At 33.8% G+C, this 19770-nt stretch overlaps 1 protein-coding gene across 1 annotated transcript in view; it reads right to left on the reverse strand.

The window, feature by feature from the left end:
- Positions 1–19770, reverse strand: part of LOC124364651 (transmembrane 9 superfamily member 2) — a 62160-nt gene that overhangs the window by 31604 nt on the left and 10786 nt on the right. Inside the window, exons 3-7 of the mRNA XM_046820280.1 lie at positions 17946–18039; positions 4072–4207; positions 3236–3357; positions 1418–1541; positions 557–711 (exon numbers count right to left, since the gene is read on the reverse strand). Of these exons, the coding sequence (XP_046676236.1) occupies positions 557–711; positions 1418–1541; positions 3236–3357; positions 4072–4207; positions 17946–18039 (631 nt within the window). The remainder of the gene's footprint in view (positions 1–556; positions 712–1417; positions 1542–3235; positions 3358–4071; positions 4208–17945; positions 18040–19770) is intronic.

A 19770-nucleotide genomic window follows, 5' to 3' on the forward strand; every position in this document is an offset into this window, starting at 1 on the left:
TAGAACATTGTAGCTCAAAACTGTCTACAAGTTCTATTTAAACACTTTTCCTCTAAAACCGCTAATTAAAATGTTACATGCCAATACTTGTAAATTTTAACTGAACAAAACTAACATTTAGACTTTGTTAATTTAATACAAATAATGCACAAGTATTATCACAAAAATTTACAGGAAACTATTTGTAGTGCAACTAATAAGTAACAAAATTTAAAATAGTTTATTACATTTTGTCAAATAGTTTAGGAAATATTTGCTTTTTCAAAACGCTAGTGAAATGGTTCTAAAATGGTGGTCGAAGGAAAAGCTCTAGGGGGAAACCAGGGACTTTTATAAAAATACATGTCCAAGTGCTCTAATATCTGAGAAAAATTCACCTAGCAGGGAATTATTTTTGACATAAAACCTTTCTTGACTGGGCTAGGAAGTGCAAGTGAACAAGTAGTACACAGTTATACTTGACTAAGCTCTGACTACTAGTATATGTCTTTGACACACTGACTGACAAAATGCAACTTTTATTGTTTAGTAACAGAAATTTATATTGACAACCTACCTCGAATGTGATGCTGTAAGAGTAAGTGATTTCAATGGTCTCGCCCTCCTTGAGCTTGCGGTCAGGAATAGCCATCGGAGTGAGGGTGTCATGAGGGTTACAGCTGAGATGGTCAGGATCAGGGTGTTTGATACTGCGAGGTGTAACTTTCACGGCTGGAACAGACGCAGCACCTCACTACTATCACCTACTACTGGTGTTGTACACCCAGATACTTGTGAGGACTGTCTCGAGAATGAAATGAGCTATGGACTTGAAATTTTCCATTTTACTTCAGAGAAGCCTGTTGAGTGTCATGTAGTGTTGTGTACTCCTCACTAATTTATATACCTGTGCTATGTAAATAGAATGTACCTTAATAAATTCAAGGCAAGAGAAGATCTTGTGGCAATCTGGTACTCCACACCTGAATACCTCGATACTGCGGCTCTTTTCACTAGTTTCCTATACTAATATTTTAAAATTATTTTAATACAATATTATTAGTATCATCAGGAGTGTTTAAAATACATGTGGAAAGTCACAATATTTTATTTGTATACCTTCAGTCTCTAATAAATGAAGAGTTTAAACACCAAATAACCTACTAAGAGAAGAATAATCATTAAAAGAAGTCTGTATTCAAGTTGAGCTCCATATTACTATTAGTTTGTACAAAGTTGTTGTCTCAGTCCTTTTCGTAGTATCAATACTTTTAGTTTATGTCGGCCGCGATGTTGTGTCAAGCTAAAAACTCGAGAGTGAGAGGCTTATCCAAGTGGTATTTATTTGTTCGTTGTGTTTTGTTCTGTGTTTTTACTAAGAAACTATAGTAGTGTTTAGGTGTACTATTTGAACTGTTTAATGAAGGTATGCACTCACAGACGATGCGGCCTCCGTTGCTACGGAACGAGCTGCCCCACTCCTCCCCCTCACCGCTGTGGTAAGTGATCACCAGGTCCACATGGTTGAAGATGTAGTACGTGTTTGGCTGATTGTACATTTTCTGTTGACAACATCACAACTAGTATAACGGTCAATACCAACAAGTCAAATAATCTTAGCATATTAAACAACATCTTTAATAAAGTTACCTACCATAGCAAATTTTATTCCATTTTCTTGTTTAAATAGGTATTTGACACCATAGTATGCTTGTAAAATGATGTTATGGTGACATATAAATGATATGATATGATATGTAAATGACATTTTGTATATCTATTTTCAATTATTACATGTGTTGATTAACAACTTATTAGCAATTATTTCATAACATATTGCAATGCTGAACTTTAATACAAAATTTCCCAGAATTACACAACTTTCATCGTTTCAATTATAGGTTAACATAACTAACTTCTATATCTCACACAGACGGATATGTTGCAAAGTGAATACTTTTGCATTATCCCTGTACACACTTAAATTCTTCTTTTGTTCATCTCAAGTTTTTGAATGTGTTAGTTTGTACAAAGGAACTTATTGTAGGGTAAGTATACTTTCATTTATAAATCATCAGTCGGACAAAAGAAATATATAATTATTTTATTATTATTAGCTCAAAGCTTAAGTTTAGCTTGGGAGACTGTAGTATAATGAGTTTAGAGAACATCAACATGCCTGGCCAAACTGTTATCGATTCGGGTCCTGAGATAATCGGGAGACTACAGTAATATTAAGCACTTTGGTCACATTCACTCCAGCACACAACAGAAACTTATTCACAGCATTCAACAATGCCATCTAGCAGTTAAACTTTCAACAACATTGCATAAATCATTAGATAGACGACCACTTGTTTCATAAAAAGATAGTAACATGTCTAGAAATCCGCTAGTACCAAGCAAACGGAATGATCTCGTTGGCCCCTGGATTAATAATTTTGGTAATCGATAACTTATTTTATTTACTGTATTACTGAATAATTTTCATAACCGTAGACTCGAGCTGGTACAGCGGCAGTGGACAAGACAATGAGGCAGGGGGATTATGAAGGGTTTCTGCACAATGGAAACATTTGTTTTGAAGGTAACTCCAGGGAAAAAACAGAAGCTGCTTTTAATATAGATATTACTACAGATACGACATGTGGTATCAATCACACTTAAATTCAAAATTATTGTTCATGATAACTAATAAAATAAATATAAATTAAATTTTCTTACATAAATACGCTATTAGTACACTGATGCACCAACTTTGTTCTCTGAATAAACATTCCCATAACTTATAACTTCTACAGCTCCTACAAACTAAAATAACTGTCCTAGACAGTCTAGCGGTTTGAGTGTTCAAGCGAGCAGGTTCGGGCAGCGGTAAAGTAAATTAACAAAATCTGATCAATTATACTGGTGTTAAATAATAAATATTTTAAATAGGGGGATGAAAAATTATGCACCCAAGACAATGACTCCTTAACAAGACCAACGTCAAGTTTATTACAACTCGGCCAAGAAAAAAGTTAATATAATAATTTAATAACAATTATTTTTTAAATAAAGCTAAAATTTTAAAATATAAAACTTAATACACTTGTAACTATTATGTAAAAAATGTAGCCTTAATCAAATTACTAGTTTTAGAGTTATGAATTTTGAATGTTTGTTTCATGAACAAGGTAAATTTGTATGTAATTCTCGTTATTATGGCTATATAGAGTGAGTTCACAACTATTTGGACAAATATCTCTGAACATACACTGATCATGCAGATGTCCTCCGGGTTACGGTGGTCCCGTACATAGCATCCCATGGGAAACCCTGTACTACAGTACTGCCTGCCATCCTCCAGATGATAACACCATGTCACAGGCATATTATCTGCACATTCAAGTTTACATATAAACTTTTGTGTATAAAACAGACAACGTATTCTTTGCTTAAAGATATTTATTACAGATAATACGATTTCAGACATTTGACATTATTATATGTTACAAAAAAATAGAACACTACGTCTCAAGGATTGGAATCTATCCTCTTCATCATGAGGAAACAATTAATTATTCTAAAAATAGGATTTGTTCTTGTAGAACAATTTACTTTTACTCATTACTAGTAATCTACTATTATCAATGTGGTCAAAACACTATACTAATGTTCTGTGTCCACTCTTTTGGGCTACACATAAAATAAGAAACATTATGTCAAAGCTCACTTTCAAAATCTGTTATACACCCCTTAACACCTTCACTGCAGCTCTACACTGATTGAGACCAACTAATGTGAACATGATGTGTGCTGTAAAGCATCTTGGTGCAATCAACTTGTTAAACGATTAATGAAACTATAAAGCAAAATATTCATAAACAACATTACATTCTTACTTTCATACTTCAAAAATGTAGTTTATATACAATATAGTTATATAAGTTAGTAACAGAACTGACTAATTTGATCACCATAACCGTTCAATCAATACAAAGACAATCAGTCAACTACATTTTTATTCAGTACAATAAATGTAGTTTGCTAATTTCAGAAAGGTTCTTTGAATACTGTATTTCTCGACCACATATAAGCTTATTTCCTTACCCACAATCCAATGGTGCTGGTAGTTCAGAAGCATGCCTTTCTTCAAAAGATTCATCTTTGCATCAACGTCGCTGTCGCCGTACTTGTAAGTCCTTGAGCACAGGAACTTGCAAGATTCATTCTTTAGAAATGACAACTGTAACGAAGAAAACAGTTGATACATAAGACATATTATTTACATATCATGGAAATATAAATATGTAATTTAAATAGCTAATTAGTACATATGTTACTTAAAAACGTCACAATAAAGTACCTAATGAAATAATATTATTTACGGAAGACTTATAACAAGATGTTCTTGTCATGATATACTTTGGCCTTTTTCATGCACATCTGAGCTATGGTATACGTCTTTGGGGTGGTTCTAGTTCAGCAAAAAGAGCCTTTATTTGGCAGAAGAAGGCTCTTAGAATAATAAACGGACTAGCCATGTCGGCTTCATGTAGAAACACTTTTCAACAACTTAATATTATGACTCTTGCATGTATCTACATTAGCTGTAACCTGATTTATGTTAAGAAAAACATTAGTAATTTTAATCAAGCAAATTCAATACATGATTACAATACTAGACAAAAGAAAGATCTTGTTAAACCTAATGTTAGGCTTAATAAGTGTTTAGATAGTTTTAAGTATCAACAAATCTTGTTATACAATAAACTGCCGATGTCCATCAGGTCACTTCCTTGTAATAAATTTAGTTGTACTATTGCTAAGTGGCTTAAGAAGAAAGCATTTTATACTGCAGAAGAGTATATGAACTGTGATATGTTGGACTTGACACCTTAATTTTGTTTATAACTTCTTGACGATGCCTATTGTGACTTGTTTACTTAATGGAAAATAAAGTTCTTGATTCTTGATTGAAAGAGTATTGACCATTACATAATTCTACATTAATTTCATGAAACCAATATAATTTTAATATTTCAAACTTTTTTGTATACGAGAGGGTACACAAAAGTTCCCGGAATAGCTCTGCTGAAGGCGGAGCTTGCATAGTACAAATTCTCCCCGCTTGGTTCTTGTAGCACTGCTCTTTGCCAGCTCAGTGCCACCTGTTGCGTTGACCTGACGTGTTCTGTCATCGTGCAGTGATAGTTTTTGCTAGTGCTGTTTTGTGATCGTGCCGTTTTTTGCGATGGAAAGTTTGAGTGAACAGCGTGCAGCTGTGAAATTTTGTTTTCTGCTTGGCAAAAACGCCGCTGAAACAGTTGAAATGTTGAAGACAACTTACAAAGACGACACTATGGGGAAAATCCAAGTGTACGAATGGTTTTTTCGGTTTAAAAATTGTGACACGTCAATTCAGGAAAAACCTCATTCTGAACGACCATTGACTTCCCGAACAGACGAAAATCTTGTGACAGTGAAAGAAATTGTGCTTGCAGACCGACGACATACTATCGAGCAAATATCAGAGGCTAGTGAGCTGTCATGGAGCTCAGTTCAACGGATTTTAACCAAAGACTTAAACATTAAAAGGGTTGCCGCCAAGTTTGTGCCCCGTGCTCTCACTGACTTACAAAAGGAACATAGAATTGAAGCCTGCCGTGATTTGAAGCAGCAACTTGAAGCCGATACAGATTTCTTGTCAAAAATAATTACAGGTGACGAATCTTGGTGCTATGTGTACGACCCAGAAACCAAACAACAATCCAGCCAGTGGAAGACGGCATCATCACCCAGACCAAAAAAATGCTGTCAAGTCAGATCGAGTGTCAAAACAATGGTCATTTGTATTTTTAATGTAAAGGGGATTGTCCATTCAGAATTCGTTCCACCAGGCCAGACAGTAAATCAAGTGTTTTATCTTGAAATCTTAAGAAGACTACGGAACATCATTCGTCGCAAAATACCTGATTTGTGGCAAATAGGGGACTGGTTTTTTTCACCACGACAACGCGCCTGCGCACACACCAATCTCCGTCACCCAAAAATGGCATGGTTTCGCTACCACACGCACCTTACTCACCAGATCTGGCTCCGTGCAACTTCTTTTTATTTCCACGATTGAAAAGGGGCATGAAAGGTCTCCGATTTGACAGCATGGATGACGTTACGAAAAAAACAACAGAGGAACTGGCAGCCATCACTGACGAGGGGTACAAAATATGTTTCGAACAGTGGAAAAAACAATTGGATAAGTGTATAAAGTGCAATGGAGAATACTTTGAAGGTGGTAAGTTTGTTTTGTAAAAAAATATATATATGTATATTTAAAACAAAATTTCGGTTTTTTTGGGTACCCCCTCGTACATAATAGTTGAAAATTATGTAATAGCTTGTTTCAACTAAATAAACTGTGCAAATTGTATTAATAATAAAATCACTTATGCCTTATTAACATAATGAACAAAATTTACTTTCTGTATTTTTGTGGGTGATGAAAAAGTTAACCCTACAAGTGGCAATGCTAAACTTCCACAGTGGCAAGCTCTTTTTGGCCACTTTGCAGACTATTTTTTTTTAATTCACCAAAAATATATTTTTTTACTCTAACCTAGTCATGTGGCATACTGAATTCTTCAGAAAAAGTTGAATTTTCATATTATGACAAAATAAAACGATTCTTGAAACCCGAATTGGACTTATCATGTGAAAAACCAAAAAATTGTGATTGACCGAACTAAAATTGTTACTTTGACACTTTGTAAAAAATAATAAAAACATAGTTACAGAAAATCCATTATATACAAAAGGTAGAAACAATAATTACCTACAAATACCAAAGGGAAAAAAATTAAAATTATAAAAAAATAAATAAAACAATTTTGAAAAATAGCAAAAAAAGTTATTTTGTTGAAACTATTTTGTAAAACACAACCTAAATGCTGTAGAATCTTTGCATACTATATTTTACTTTGAAGAGAAAGAGTTTTTCTACAGATCTACCATCAATTTATTACAGTAAATTATGATTTTTAGTTTTTTGTTTGTGATCAAACTTGAAAATGAAATTTGTTACCAGAAAACAGTGAATAAACAAACTAACACAAGATCGTAAAAACAATGCAAAATTTATTACAAACCAAAAAGATAGACAATGTTATAATAATAAAGAAAGTATATAGTCTACATGTACATGTTTTGACAGAGAAACTTGACAGAACTTGCAAAGTTTTAGTTCTTCAAAAAACCAAAAGTTCTCACTCTTATAAAAAATGCCACTCAAACTATTTATTGATTTTTATTGAATCATCTTGTTTCAAATTTCACTGGCTATTCACTGGTATAAAAAACAAGCTAATAATGTTCCAAAGTTTATTATAACACCACGAAAACCAAAGAGCTCTTTTACGAGTCTTTTGCCATTTTGAGAAATAGCAACGCGTACACTACAAAGAAATTCAATAAATGGGTCCACAACGCAATAACAACGACATACAGATGTCTAAACTGTAGCTAAGAAGACGTAGAACACAGTGGTGCCAACATCAAGCTTCAGAAACGAAATAGTCAATTAGATAATGAAGCCAGTAAATAGGGTAATATATGAAATGTAGGCCGTATTCATGGCGGCGGTGAGTGATCGTAAATTTTTGTCGAAAGTTTATAATTGTTTTGAATGTAAACAAAATTGATATAAACCTAAAGTATTATATATCAAAATGTTCAGCATATATTTCCGCGTTTATTGATACACAATAACACGTGTTACGATAGATCAATTACGAAAAATATTAGTTATACAAAACCTTTGTTCGAAAGACTCGAAACGAGTCTTTTGCCACTGGGGAAACATTTTTAAAAAACTCGAAACGAGTCTTTTGCCACGTCTAGGGTTAAAAGGCCTAAAACAATAAAGTGTTTAAGCAATGGCTTCTGTAATATTTTTGAGTTTAGTAGTTATGTCTAAAATACTTTTTGATTGGTCTCCTTTAAGGATTTATCACCACTAGAATACTTTTACCTCTCACTAGTCATCAATGTCAGCAATGCACCACTTTTATTAATAATATGTTTTAGAATAAACAAACTACTTGCACTACAATAAAGTACACAAGGAATACAACTCCTATCTGTAATTTTAGATATTCAGAAACATAACATGATGTTTGAGTCGTATACTTCAGCAACTGAATCATGTTTCTAGTGAAATATATTACAGGTTATGTCAATTGTAAGGATTGTTCTTGCCATCCACATCAGCAGTTTTATACATATGTTGTTATTTTACACTTCATGTTCTTGTCAATCATATGTAGTAACTTAAACCTTCAATGAGGAATGATTTCTAGGAACACTATCATGAGCTGGTGATCTACAGTCTTAACATAAAAATGGTTCCTAAGAAAAAAAATTATTGCAAACATATATATTTAATATAACACATAATGAAGAATTTATAATTTTTAGTTACTTAGAGGTAAGTTCAAACCTTTTTTCATGTGAGAATTCTCAAAACAAGGATGTATACACTGTGCTACATAATAGTCTGTGCATTTAAAATGATGTGTATATTCTATTCAATTCATGAGTTTCCTTTATTGATCTTGGGGAGTTCAGAAAGTGTATGTATCAGGGGAGTATGTACATGGGTCAATCTAGCTGCAACATTAACACCTAATCTAATAACACTAAGATTACTTGATTGCTGACCATGAGTACAGTCTTAGAAGTTTTGATAAGGTACATTCTAGTGGGAGAGCAGATTATTGTATGCACATGGGTCAATCTAGCTGCAACATTAACACCTAATCTAATAACACTAAGATTACTTGATTGCTGACCATGAGTACAGTCTTAGAAGTTTTGATAAGGTACATTCTAGTGGGAGAGCAGATTATTGTATGCACATGGGTCAATCTAGCTGCAACATTAACACCTAATCTAATAACACTAAGATTACTTGATTGCTGACCATGAGTACAGTCTTAGAAGTTTTGATAAGGTACATTCTAGTGGGAGAGCAGATTATTGTATGCACATGGGTCAATCTAGCTGCAACATTAACACCTAATCTAATAACACTAAGATTACTTGATTGTTGACCATGAGTTCAGTCTTAGAAGTTTTGATAAGATACATTCTAGTGGGAGAGCAGAATAGTGTATGTACATGGGTCAATCTAGCTGCAACATTAACACTTGGTTGTGCCAATCTAATAACACTAAGATTACTTGATTGTTGACCATGAGTTCAGTCTTAGAAGTTTTGATAAGATACATTCTAGTGGGAGAGCAGAATATTTTATGCATATGAGTCAATCTGGCTACAAGATTAACATTTGGTTGTGGCAATCTATTACACTCCAAATTCAAGGTTACATCATTGTAAGTTATTCTTTTATAAACTTTGATGAGATATATTGTAGTAAGAGGAAGCATTAAACATATGGTTCAATCTACAGGCGAGGCTAATTATTTATTAAACATACAAAGAAAATACGTGTGTATAAAATCTTAAACAAATTGTTTGAATTTAATATGAGACATTTTATTTAACTGTGGATTTTGTTCAGCTCTGTAAATTAGATTATATAATAAAACTGGTAGTTAAAATCAAGTCTGAGGTAGTGTAACTAATTGTTGTAAATAATCTGTTGACTATTAACTTCAAATTATTCTTACAAACTTGATTTGTTCAACTTCTTCCAAAATATTAAATGTTACAATAAATCTCTCTAATTAATTATTAATTAATATAATATACAGGGTGCGGCAAAATAACCTCCCTATTTTCATTGCTTTATTGTGAGTAGAGGGAGGCACTCAGAATGGTGGGGATAGCCGCAATCGACGCAGGAGAGGGGGAAGTTTAAGTGACGCTCCGCCCGTAGGCACCAGTCGTCAGTCGCCATCTTGGTGTGGAAGAGTGCACAGAGAGCTTTTGCGGTCAAAGTGTTCATTCGTAACAATGAATCAGTTATCATGGCTCAACGCGAATTCCGAACGCGGTTTCAAATTCCTCCTCGTGATTCAGTACCGGACCGCAAGTCTTTTGTGCTGTGGGTGAAAAACTTCAGAGAAACTGGTTCTGTTGTGAAAAAACGAGGTGGAAGACCTCGTAGTGCTCGTACACCAGAAAACATTAATGCGGTTAGGCAATCAGTTTTGCAGTCTCCTCAACGATCAGCTCGCAAACATGCAGCCGCCCTTCGAATGTCCGACAGTAGTGTTCGTCGAATTCTACACATGGATCTTCATTTCCATCCTTACAAGATGGTTGTCGTCCAAGAGCTGCCTCAACGTGATTGGCAGAGTCGTATGGAAGCGTGTCAAATAATCTTGGAAAGTCTCCCACCAGACGCTGTAGTTTTTTCAGTGACGAAGTGCATTTCCATCTGTCTGAAAGTGTGAATAAACAGAATTTTCGCTATTCGAGTGAAAACAACCCGAAGGAAATCCATGAGAGGCCTCTTCATAGTGAACGTGTGACTTTTTGGTGCACGTTATCACGATGTGGAATCATTCGCCCTCATTTTTTTGAAGAGGATGGCAATGTTGTTACTGTGAACTCAAACAGGTATGCCAACATGCTAGCAGAATTTTTTGAACGTGCTCTACAACAGAGGGCTTTCGAGAATGTGTGGTTCCAGCAGGACGGTGCCACAGCACATACTGCCCGAATAGCAATGAACATTTTGAGGCAAATGTTTCCCGGCCGGTTGATTTCTCGGGGAGGGGACATTGTGTGGCCAGCGCGATCACCCGATTTAACCCCTTGTGACTTTTTTCTGTGGGGTTACTTAAAGGCCGAAGTGTTCAAACATAGCCCCAGAAACCTGCAAGATCTGAAGCAAGCTATACGGGAGGAAGTTCTGCGCATACCTCAAGCCATGCTCGAGAGAGTCCACGACAGTTTCAGAATTCGCTTGCAACAATGTATTGATAACCACGGCCACCACTTATCTGATATTCTTTTTAAAAGAAAGTAGAAAAAACTTCCCATGTCATAGAATAAGTTAAAATGAATACATTTGTTTTTTGGGAAACACTATGGTTTTTATTAGCATTTAAAAATAGGGAGGTTATTTTGCCGCACCCTGTATAATGTAGACCACTATTTTAATAATTAAGCACTGCATTATGTTTGGTCGTACTTTTATTTGTTTATAAAATTCATCTTACTTTTATATGTTTTAGATCAAATACAAGAGTGTTTAATATATGAAAGTTGCCATTTTAAGATCAAATTCAATGACAATACATTAAAAATTCATTTCAGAACAATCCTAACAAAATCTTGTTGTTGTTAGATAAATTATTTTCCATTTATACTGAATAAAATATTTATTAAACATTACAAACATGCACTCCTAGTTTGTTTCAAAAATAAATTTGTTTGACCTAATTTATATTTATGTACACAGTAGTGTAATATTGTTACATTGTGATACATGCAAACAATCACTTATTTTAGATCCACTCATTATACTAAGTTGAGTATTTAGTAAAATATGCGTTTAAATTTATCTGACTTTTTGATGGATGTGCTGAATAAAATATACAACAAAATTAAACATTTATTGTTACCTAGCTAAACAAGATCCACAATGCATGCCAAACTAACAATAATATAATAACTCTCAAAGTTTTTCTGTAAAACAAACTTTACACATCTTTTAGTAACATTTCCCCGGACATATGACATAAATCTATACATATTCCCCCATACCCATTGGAGATATAACTCTTTCAACGATACCATGAACTGGGAACATCCTTCAATAGATATTCCGCTAATACTAAACCATAATTAATATTTATTTGTCAAAAACTGCAGTCTGTAGTTTTGGTGAGAAACAAGACATTTTAAGACTTGAATTGGAAACAACAAAAGTCAAAACTTTAACAAATAGTTGGTTTTAAATTGTAATAAAGCACACAGATACAATAAAGATTATTTGATACAGTATGATATGCCACTTAAATCTGAGGTGGTAGAGTTAATGTACTGTATTATTATACAAACTCTAGTTCTGTGTTATTGATTTATCACCAAGCAATACAACATTTTATATACAACAGTAAAAGTTTCTGTGCAATATGTAAAGGCATTGAATTGATGAGAAAACGTTAGTTTCCATCTCAGTTGCTGTAAAGAATCAAGTGCATTATCAGTCCAAGGTCTCTCAATTTATTGTATTATGGTAGTGCCCCACCATTAATAGATAACACATTATTGACAAGTCTATCGTACACAGGAGTTAGACAGATAATAATCTGTTGGGTTTTTCATAAATCAAGTTAAGTCCACATTTATTTATCCACTTGAATACTATATTTAGTCCTTTCTGACTGTACACATGAATTTCCAACAGTAAAATGAGGGTGAATTTTAAATGTTAAGTAATGTTTATATCATATGTAAGTGAAAAAGAAAACAGTATCAATTATATTACACTCATTTTTATAGGTACCAAAAGGTAGGTACCAAAAGGTAACACTACAGAACCCGACAACTGAGCCTAGTATTGTCTCTGGTACGTAAACATTCTGCTGGTTATAGGAATGATCATCTCAGAAACTTATCAACCTCTTTTTATAACATTGCAAAGAAATTGAATGACTTGACATATGTAAATTTAGTACACAGGGCAAACCAACCGTCTACGATGTATAGCGGCTGAACCGAGAAACCTATTTTCTTCATTTTGACCCTAAAGAATAGGGGAAAATAGTTTTTAACACCGATAAATACCTTAAAATTGCACTTTTAGGACGGTAGAGGTCATTTTGAAAGATTTTCAAATGTAAAGGTAGGTTGAGCCATACCCTATTTTAAAGCTCTATTCACTGATCATTTTGAAAACTTTAAATTTATTTCACTGCTTGTATGCAGGTGATCCAAAATGCCAAAGTTGTACAGTTTCACAATTTTTTTTTACTGTTACATCATTAGTTATTTTAACAAATCCAAATTTTTATTCAAGGTTACCAAAGAAGTACTCTTTCTTAACCAAAAAAAGAGATTAAATGGTTGGTTGTTGCAATTTCTCAACCATCCAAGATAAAGCCATACTTTATATAGAAAACATTTTTAGTGTTTAAGTGAGCTAATGATTCAAGTCATACCTTGCTATTTGAATTTTTTAAGTTTTACAAGTTTAAAATATCCTACATTTAAACTATTTAAAAAGAAAATTGGAAATGTGCTGAAAATTAACAACTGTAACATATTTTTAACGACCCGTGATAATGGAAACGTCAGATGATGAACATATTTTTAGAAAGAGTACTTCTTTTGTACTCTTTGATTATACGTAATCTTGGATAAAAGTTTGGATTTACTCAAATTTTTAACAAGGTAACAGCAAAAGAACTGTAAAACTGAACAACTTTGACATTTTGGCCTCCTTTGTATACAAGAAGCGAAATACATTAAAGCTTTTTATAAAAATAATCAATAAATAGACCTTTAAAATGAGGTATGGTTCAACCTACCTTTACATTTGAAAACTTTCAAAAATTATCCCTTCCTTTCCAAAAGTGCAATTTTGGGTTATTTTTAGGCGTTAAAAACTATTTTTGCGAATTTTTTGGGGTTAGAATATGGGGGTTTCCTTAAAAGAAGAAGGTAGGTTTCTCAGTTTAGTCCCTATACATTGTGGACAGGTGGTCTGCTTCACTCTGTACAGCAATGTTAAGAATTTATCAGAAGATTGTAGATAATGAATACGAGGTGTGTTCAAAAAGTATCGCGAATTTTGAATTTTCGCGGGTTACGTACATTCGAATTTCGATTTTTTTGGGCGTTATGTTGGTACATATGTCTCTCACTTATGTTGACAATTTCCGCCATTTTGAATGTTCAGTCAATTGTTGACAGCTGCTTTGCTTGCACGTGTTTTGGTTCGTCTTCGATTTTTACCTATTCAAAAAAATGGAACAAAGATCCTGTATCAAATTTTGTGTGAAAAACTAAATTAAGTGCGCGGATGCATTCCCAATGTTGAGACTGTGGCATACGGAGAAGCTACTTTGGACAAAAGCAACGTTTATCGGTGGTACAAAATGTTTTCAGAAGGGCGAGAAGATGTGAACGACGAAGAGCGTGCCGGACGCCCGAGCACTTCAACAACAGACGAAAAAATTTATGAAGTGAAGAAAATGGTATTGGCCAATCGTCGAATCACCGTTAGAGAAATTGCCGAGGATCTAGGCATATCGATTGGATCATGCCATTCGATTTTAATCAATAATTTTGGCATGAGACGGGTCGCCGCAAAATTTGTACCAAAATTGCTCAATTTCGATCAAAAACAACATTGCATGAACATTGCTAATGAGATGTTGGAATCTGTCCACGACGACCCGAATTTGCTCCACAGGTTCATAACTGGTGACGAATCGTGGGTTTATGGTTATGACGTGGAAACCAAAGCTCAATCATCTCAATGGAAGCTGCCGTACAAACCAAGACCAAAAAAAGCACGCCAAGTTTGGTTGAATGTGAAAGTTTTGCTTACAGTTTTCTTTGATTGCAGGGGCGTGGTGCATCATGAGTTCTTGCCACAAGGTAGAACGGTGAATAAGGAATATTACCTGCAAGTTATGCGCAATTTGCGCGAAGCAAACCGCCAGAAACGCCCGAATATGTGGAAAAACAAAAATTGGCTTTTGCACCACGATAACGCCCTTGCTCACACATCGCTGCTTGTACGAGACTTCTTGGCCAAAAACAACACACTAATGATACCGCAGCCACCGTATTCCCTAGATCTGGCCCCCTGTGACTTTTTCTTGTTCCCGAAACAGAAGAGGCCCATGAAAGGACGACGCTACGCCACGATTGACGAGATAGAGACGACATCGAAGGAGGAGCTGAACAAGATACAAAAAAATGATTTTTTGAAGTGCTTCGAAGATTGGAAAAAGCGTTGGCACAAGTGTATAATATCCCAGGGGGATTACTTTGAAGTAGACAAAATAGATATTCACGAATAAATAAATAATTTTTGAAAATTCACAAAATTCACAATACTTTTTGAACACACCTTGTATACCTAATTGCAAGCAGCAATGTAATTAACCCTTTGACTGGTGGTTTTTTTTCAGTAAGAGTGCTCTAAAACAGTTTTACAATTTTAGATTTTGATTTTTTTAGGTGATTTGGGTTTACTGTAGTAGATGTGTTATGAAAAACACTCAATGTAAATGTTTTTCAAGTTCTGTTTTGTATTTATACAGAAATTTAACTAATTATGCACAAAAGCTATTATACTTACAAATATTATGAGAATAAAATAAAATATTCAGTATTTTCTCATAAACATGTTAAGGTACAAGTTAGGAACACTACACAAGTCTCTTTAGAAATATTTAATGAAATGCACGAAAACAGTCGGACACATGTTACAATCGCAGCACATCCAAGTCATGACCCTACGCCGCTGCTCGCTGATGCTGGTCTCTCTGTACAAATGCCATACTCGGCTCGGCTTGTCATTCTTATCTGTAGCAGGAATGGTGGTGGGAAAATACTGAGCAGTGAGTCTCAGGGGAGCATCATAGCAAAAATTCGTCTTTTATGCATCATTTTACATAATCAGTAATTGGACAAACACCCACGTTCATTTACTATTTACTCACGGTAACCATAACAAAACATTTACAATCAAGGTAACCGGTAACATTAAAGTGAGGTTGTAATAGATAATAATAATCATGCAAAAGCAACATTTTAGATGACAATTTTCCTCAGCACTTGTTTTGGACAGCTTTGCAATTTTTGACAGCAAAGAGTTTTTGAATGGCCCTACAAGAAAATAAAGTTGTACTAACTTCTAATTATTCAAAACAAAATATATGAATCAAACATTATCTGTGAAAATTCAACAACTATCAATAATAGATCAGGAACTAATTTCTTTTTATTGCAACTTGAACAGTGTTGTCAATGAGATAACTATACACATGAGGTAATTGTTTCATGTTTGCTTAGCAAGAAATGAAAACAAGAAAAGTAAAAGCCGGATTGTATGGTAAAAAATTCAATGAAAGTTCAACTGACAAGCTTATACAGAACAATATATAACAGTACTGAAGTTCTACTATATTTAATTAATGTTTTATAAAAATTAATAACAGTTACCCACAGCCTCACACATTATTTCCTACTGAAAAACTGGAACATCAGAGGCATATTTCTTTTGAATGTTGTTATTACTCTCCTGACATAAATTATAGTCACTGAAATATATTCCAAGCTCATGATCCATTTAAGATTTAAATTTTAATCTGTCTTTATACGCACTTGTGAAATAATTCTAATTTATCTCCAATATTCTATGATTTTTTTATACAATTGAACTATATTAAATCCCAGGAAGACAGAAGTCATAAAGTCAAAGTCATTAGCTTTCAATTAACGTACATACAATGTAATAAATGATGGTGCTCAATGTAATTTTGAAAAGGAGTAAGGCATATTTTAGGTACATATTATTACAGTGTCTATGGTTAAGAACTTCAGATGTTAAGGGAAGTTGGGTATGGTTTTTAATTTAGGCTTAGCGCGCGTGTCAGCACTTCTGGATCGAATTTAATTATACTTCCGATGCTATGATTGAGCTTGTTTGTTGTCCCGATCAAGAAAATATGTACGCAGTTCTGAGAACCACACTTCAGTCAAAAACAAGTAACGTGGGTTTTATAACATTCTTTATATTTGTAGCCAACTTAAGATAGTAACTTTGATGTCTGCATTACTCTACTGATCCAGCATAGGCATAGTAAAGTCTTTGCTCAATAGTGATTGCATAAACAGTTTAAATAAAATGTATTGCTACTTTCAAGCTTACTCTATGCTTTCAAACTATAAATGTACAAATATTTAAAATGGTAATTAAATGGCGTAAACATATAATTGTTTGGGCACATTATATATGTTTACAAAGAACAGTCTTGTTCAAGAAGTCAATTTAGTAAGGTAAATATTATTTGATTATTGAGAAACAAATTACAAATATTTTAATGAGATGTATAGAAATACATATCTTACAACACTTTATACCTATCACAATGAAGATGATCCAGTCAGAACCAACAACCTGAAGATAACTTTACAACACCAATCTACACACATCCAAGTGACAAGTCAATTCAATTATTCAAGAGAATGTGACTATGTTTAAAATCAATTACTACCCTTATAATAGATTTATAGTTTTATTCCATAAGCCACGGTTGCCAATGTGCAGTTTCTGCCTGCATCCATGAGCAAATATCACCATAAGTAGATAATTATATTTGTAAATATTAATTATTTACATAAATATAATTATTTCATGGCTTTGGTGCCATTTCAACAGTGTGCTAATTTGAAAAAATATGACAAACCACCTGAGTTGGATATTTTTCTTGTCATTTAAGGCAAATCGGGTCTCTTAAACATAGAAGTGGCACACAAGCTTACTGTAGTGGCACAGTGTTTTAAAGTATCCGTTAATGTATTTTTTTTAAGCTTATTTTAACTACAACCAATGCTCCACATGTAAATATTATATATAAAATTTCTAACAAAAAAACAGCTTTTGTTGATTTACTAAACAAATGTTTACTTATATTCTTTCATGCTTTAAAAACTATGTGAAATATTTGTTTTTTATTCATCTCTGGATTCCGTTTAATACCTAACTTTTAGCAAAAAAAGAAAATACACATTTGACCCAAAATGTTATGCCATTTTCAGAAATCTATAGTTTATATTACTTAAATATTATGTACATTTTCATAACAATTCAGGTATCTTGAAAACAAACAAATAGTGTAAGTCACCAGTTTTTGCTTTGTAAACTAGCTGATGTAATACACTGCATGCGTTCTGGTGGAGAACTGTGTTACTAATAACATAACAGATGTCAAACAACTCTACCATAACTTTTTAACAGATAATGTTGCTACCACCACAATGTAGGCACTTACCTTATAAGGAGATGGTCTGATTCTCTCACCAAACACGACCTGACCAAGATTTTCTGCTGGGGAATGACTTTCGTCGGTCACACAGAAGTCGAAACTGTAAATAAATTATATTCTGGTGTTAATATTCAATTTTAGAAGTAGGCATTAAAGCTTGGGACTACTTTCTTCACTAACTCTGCACAAATGACTTTAAATTATTTGATGTTATGTAAACTGTGTTGTAATGAGTCTTCACAATAATTGTATTTTTGCATTGTAGCGAGTAGCTGGTAGAGAGCTTTCACTGTTTCGTACCTCATTATGTGGAATTCTCTCCCATATTATCTAGAAATAAGTTATTGATAAGCGCAATTGCTTTGTGGGTGATGTCAGGGTATAGCTGCTACGGTCTTGGCAGGAGTGAAGGTTGGTGGTTCTTGTGGTCACACTTGGGGTAACTGTATATAAGTTGAGTGAATAGAGAATGGAATCTTATAGGGTTAGGATAATTATTAGTAGTCTATTTGTATTAAAAACAAAAGTTTTATAATCTTAATATATTTACTTCATTTTAATATTAAAATGTAAATTTTCATATTAGCCCAACTAGGTAATGTATTATTATAAGTAATATTAGTTTATATGTCAGTTAAATTTTGTAAATAGGAATAATTATATTTTACTTCCTATGTTTGTTTTTAGATTATAAATCAATGAGAGGAAAAGGACCTTTAAGTCTTACCATCGCTTCTATAATAAAGGCAATTTTTTAAATTTCAATTGCCATGTTGCTTTTTTAGTTGTTATTACGCAAGTGTCTTGTTTGCTAATCATTTATAGATGAAGTTGGAGATCGGTTTGTAGTAGAAGAGGGAGAAAGAACACCATAGAGATGAAAGATAAAATATGTAATACACAGCAAGGGAGGGTATTAGCAAGTGAGCATTTTTTCCAAAAAGAAAAGACGTCAGTGTTCAGGAACTTAGTGACCTATCTTCCAGGGCTTTTACGTCAAGCTTGACTGGTAAACACACCTATAGAAGCATGACAATTATTTCCAGTAATCATTAGGATAGATCTTATATAAATATATTATAACTATTAGACCAAACTTCCCTAGGGAAAGGGATGCCAAGGATATAGATTTGATTGAACTAAAAGCTTTACTAGGTCTTCTCTAATTGGCTAGAACCTTGAAATGTAACTATACTAATCTTGAGCCTTGTGGGCAAGTGGTGGTACATGAGTGAAGGGATATAGAATGTCTATGTTATTGACTCGATTTAAATTTTTAATTCAAGCATTTTGATTTGGTGACATCACAGACCATCCAATAAGAAAGGACCAGGACAAGTTGGCATCAGCAAGAGAGGTTTTTGAAGAATTTTAGTTAGGTGCAGAGAAAGTTACTCACCCAGTAAATAGTTGACAACTGATGAATCATTGGAAGCTTTCCAGGCAAGTTCCGGGAGTATATTCAATCCAAACAACCCCTCCCCTCTCCCCAATACAGGTTAAAGTTGTTTGTACTTGCTTACATTTAGTATACTTATAACATGGAAGTTTATCCTGGCAAGTAACCACATGGTCTATCTGATGTTGACATTAGTGCTAGCAGTGTAGATACTGGACGAAACATTACAAAATATAATTGGTGCACATCTAACCCACTTTTAGAATCACTTTTACAGAATCACAACCTAACTTTGGTGGGTACACTACACAAAAATAAGAAGGGAATACTACCTTTGTTTTTAGATGCCAAAGTTAGTATCATCACCAGCCAGTATCATGTTTGGATTTCAAGATGACACGATTCTTGTTCCATATATACAGAAAGAGAACA

Source organism: Homalodisca vitripennis, chromosome 6 (assembly GCF_021130785.1).
Source record: "Homalodisca vitripennis isolate AUS2020 chromosome 6, UT_GWSS_2.1, whole genome shotgun sequence".
Lineage (NCBI taxonomy): Eukaryota > Metazoa > Arthropoda > Insecta > Hemiptera > Cicadellidae > Homalodisca > Homalodisca vitripennis.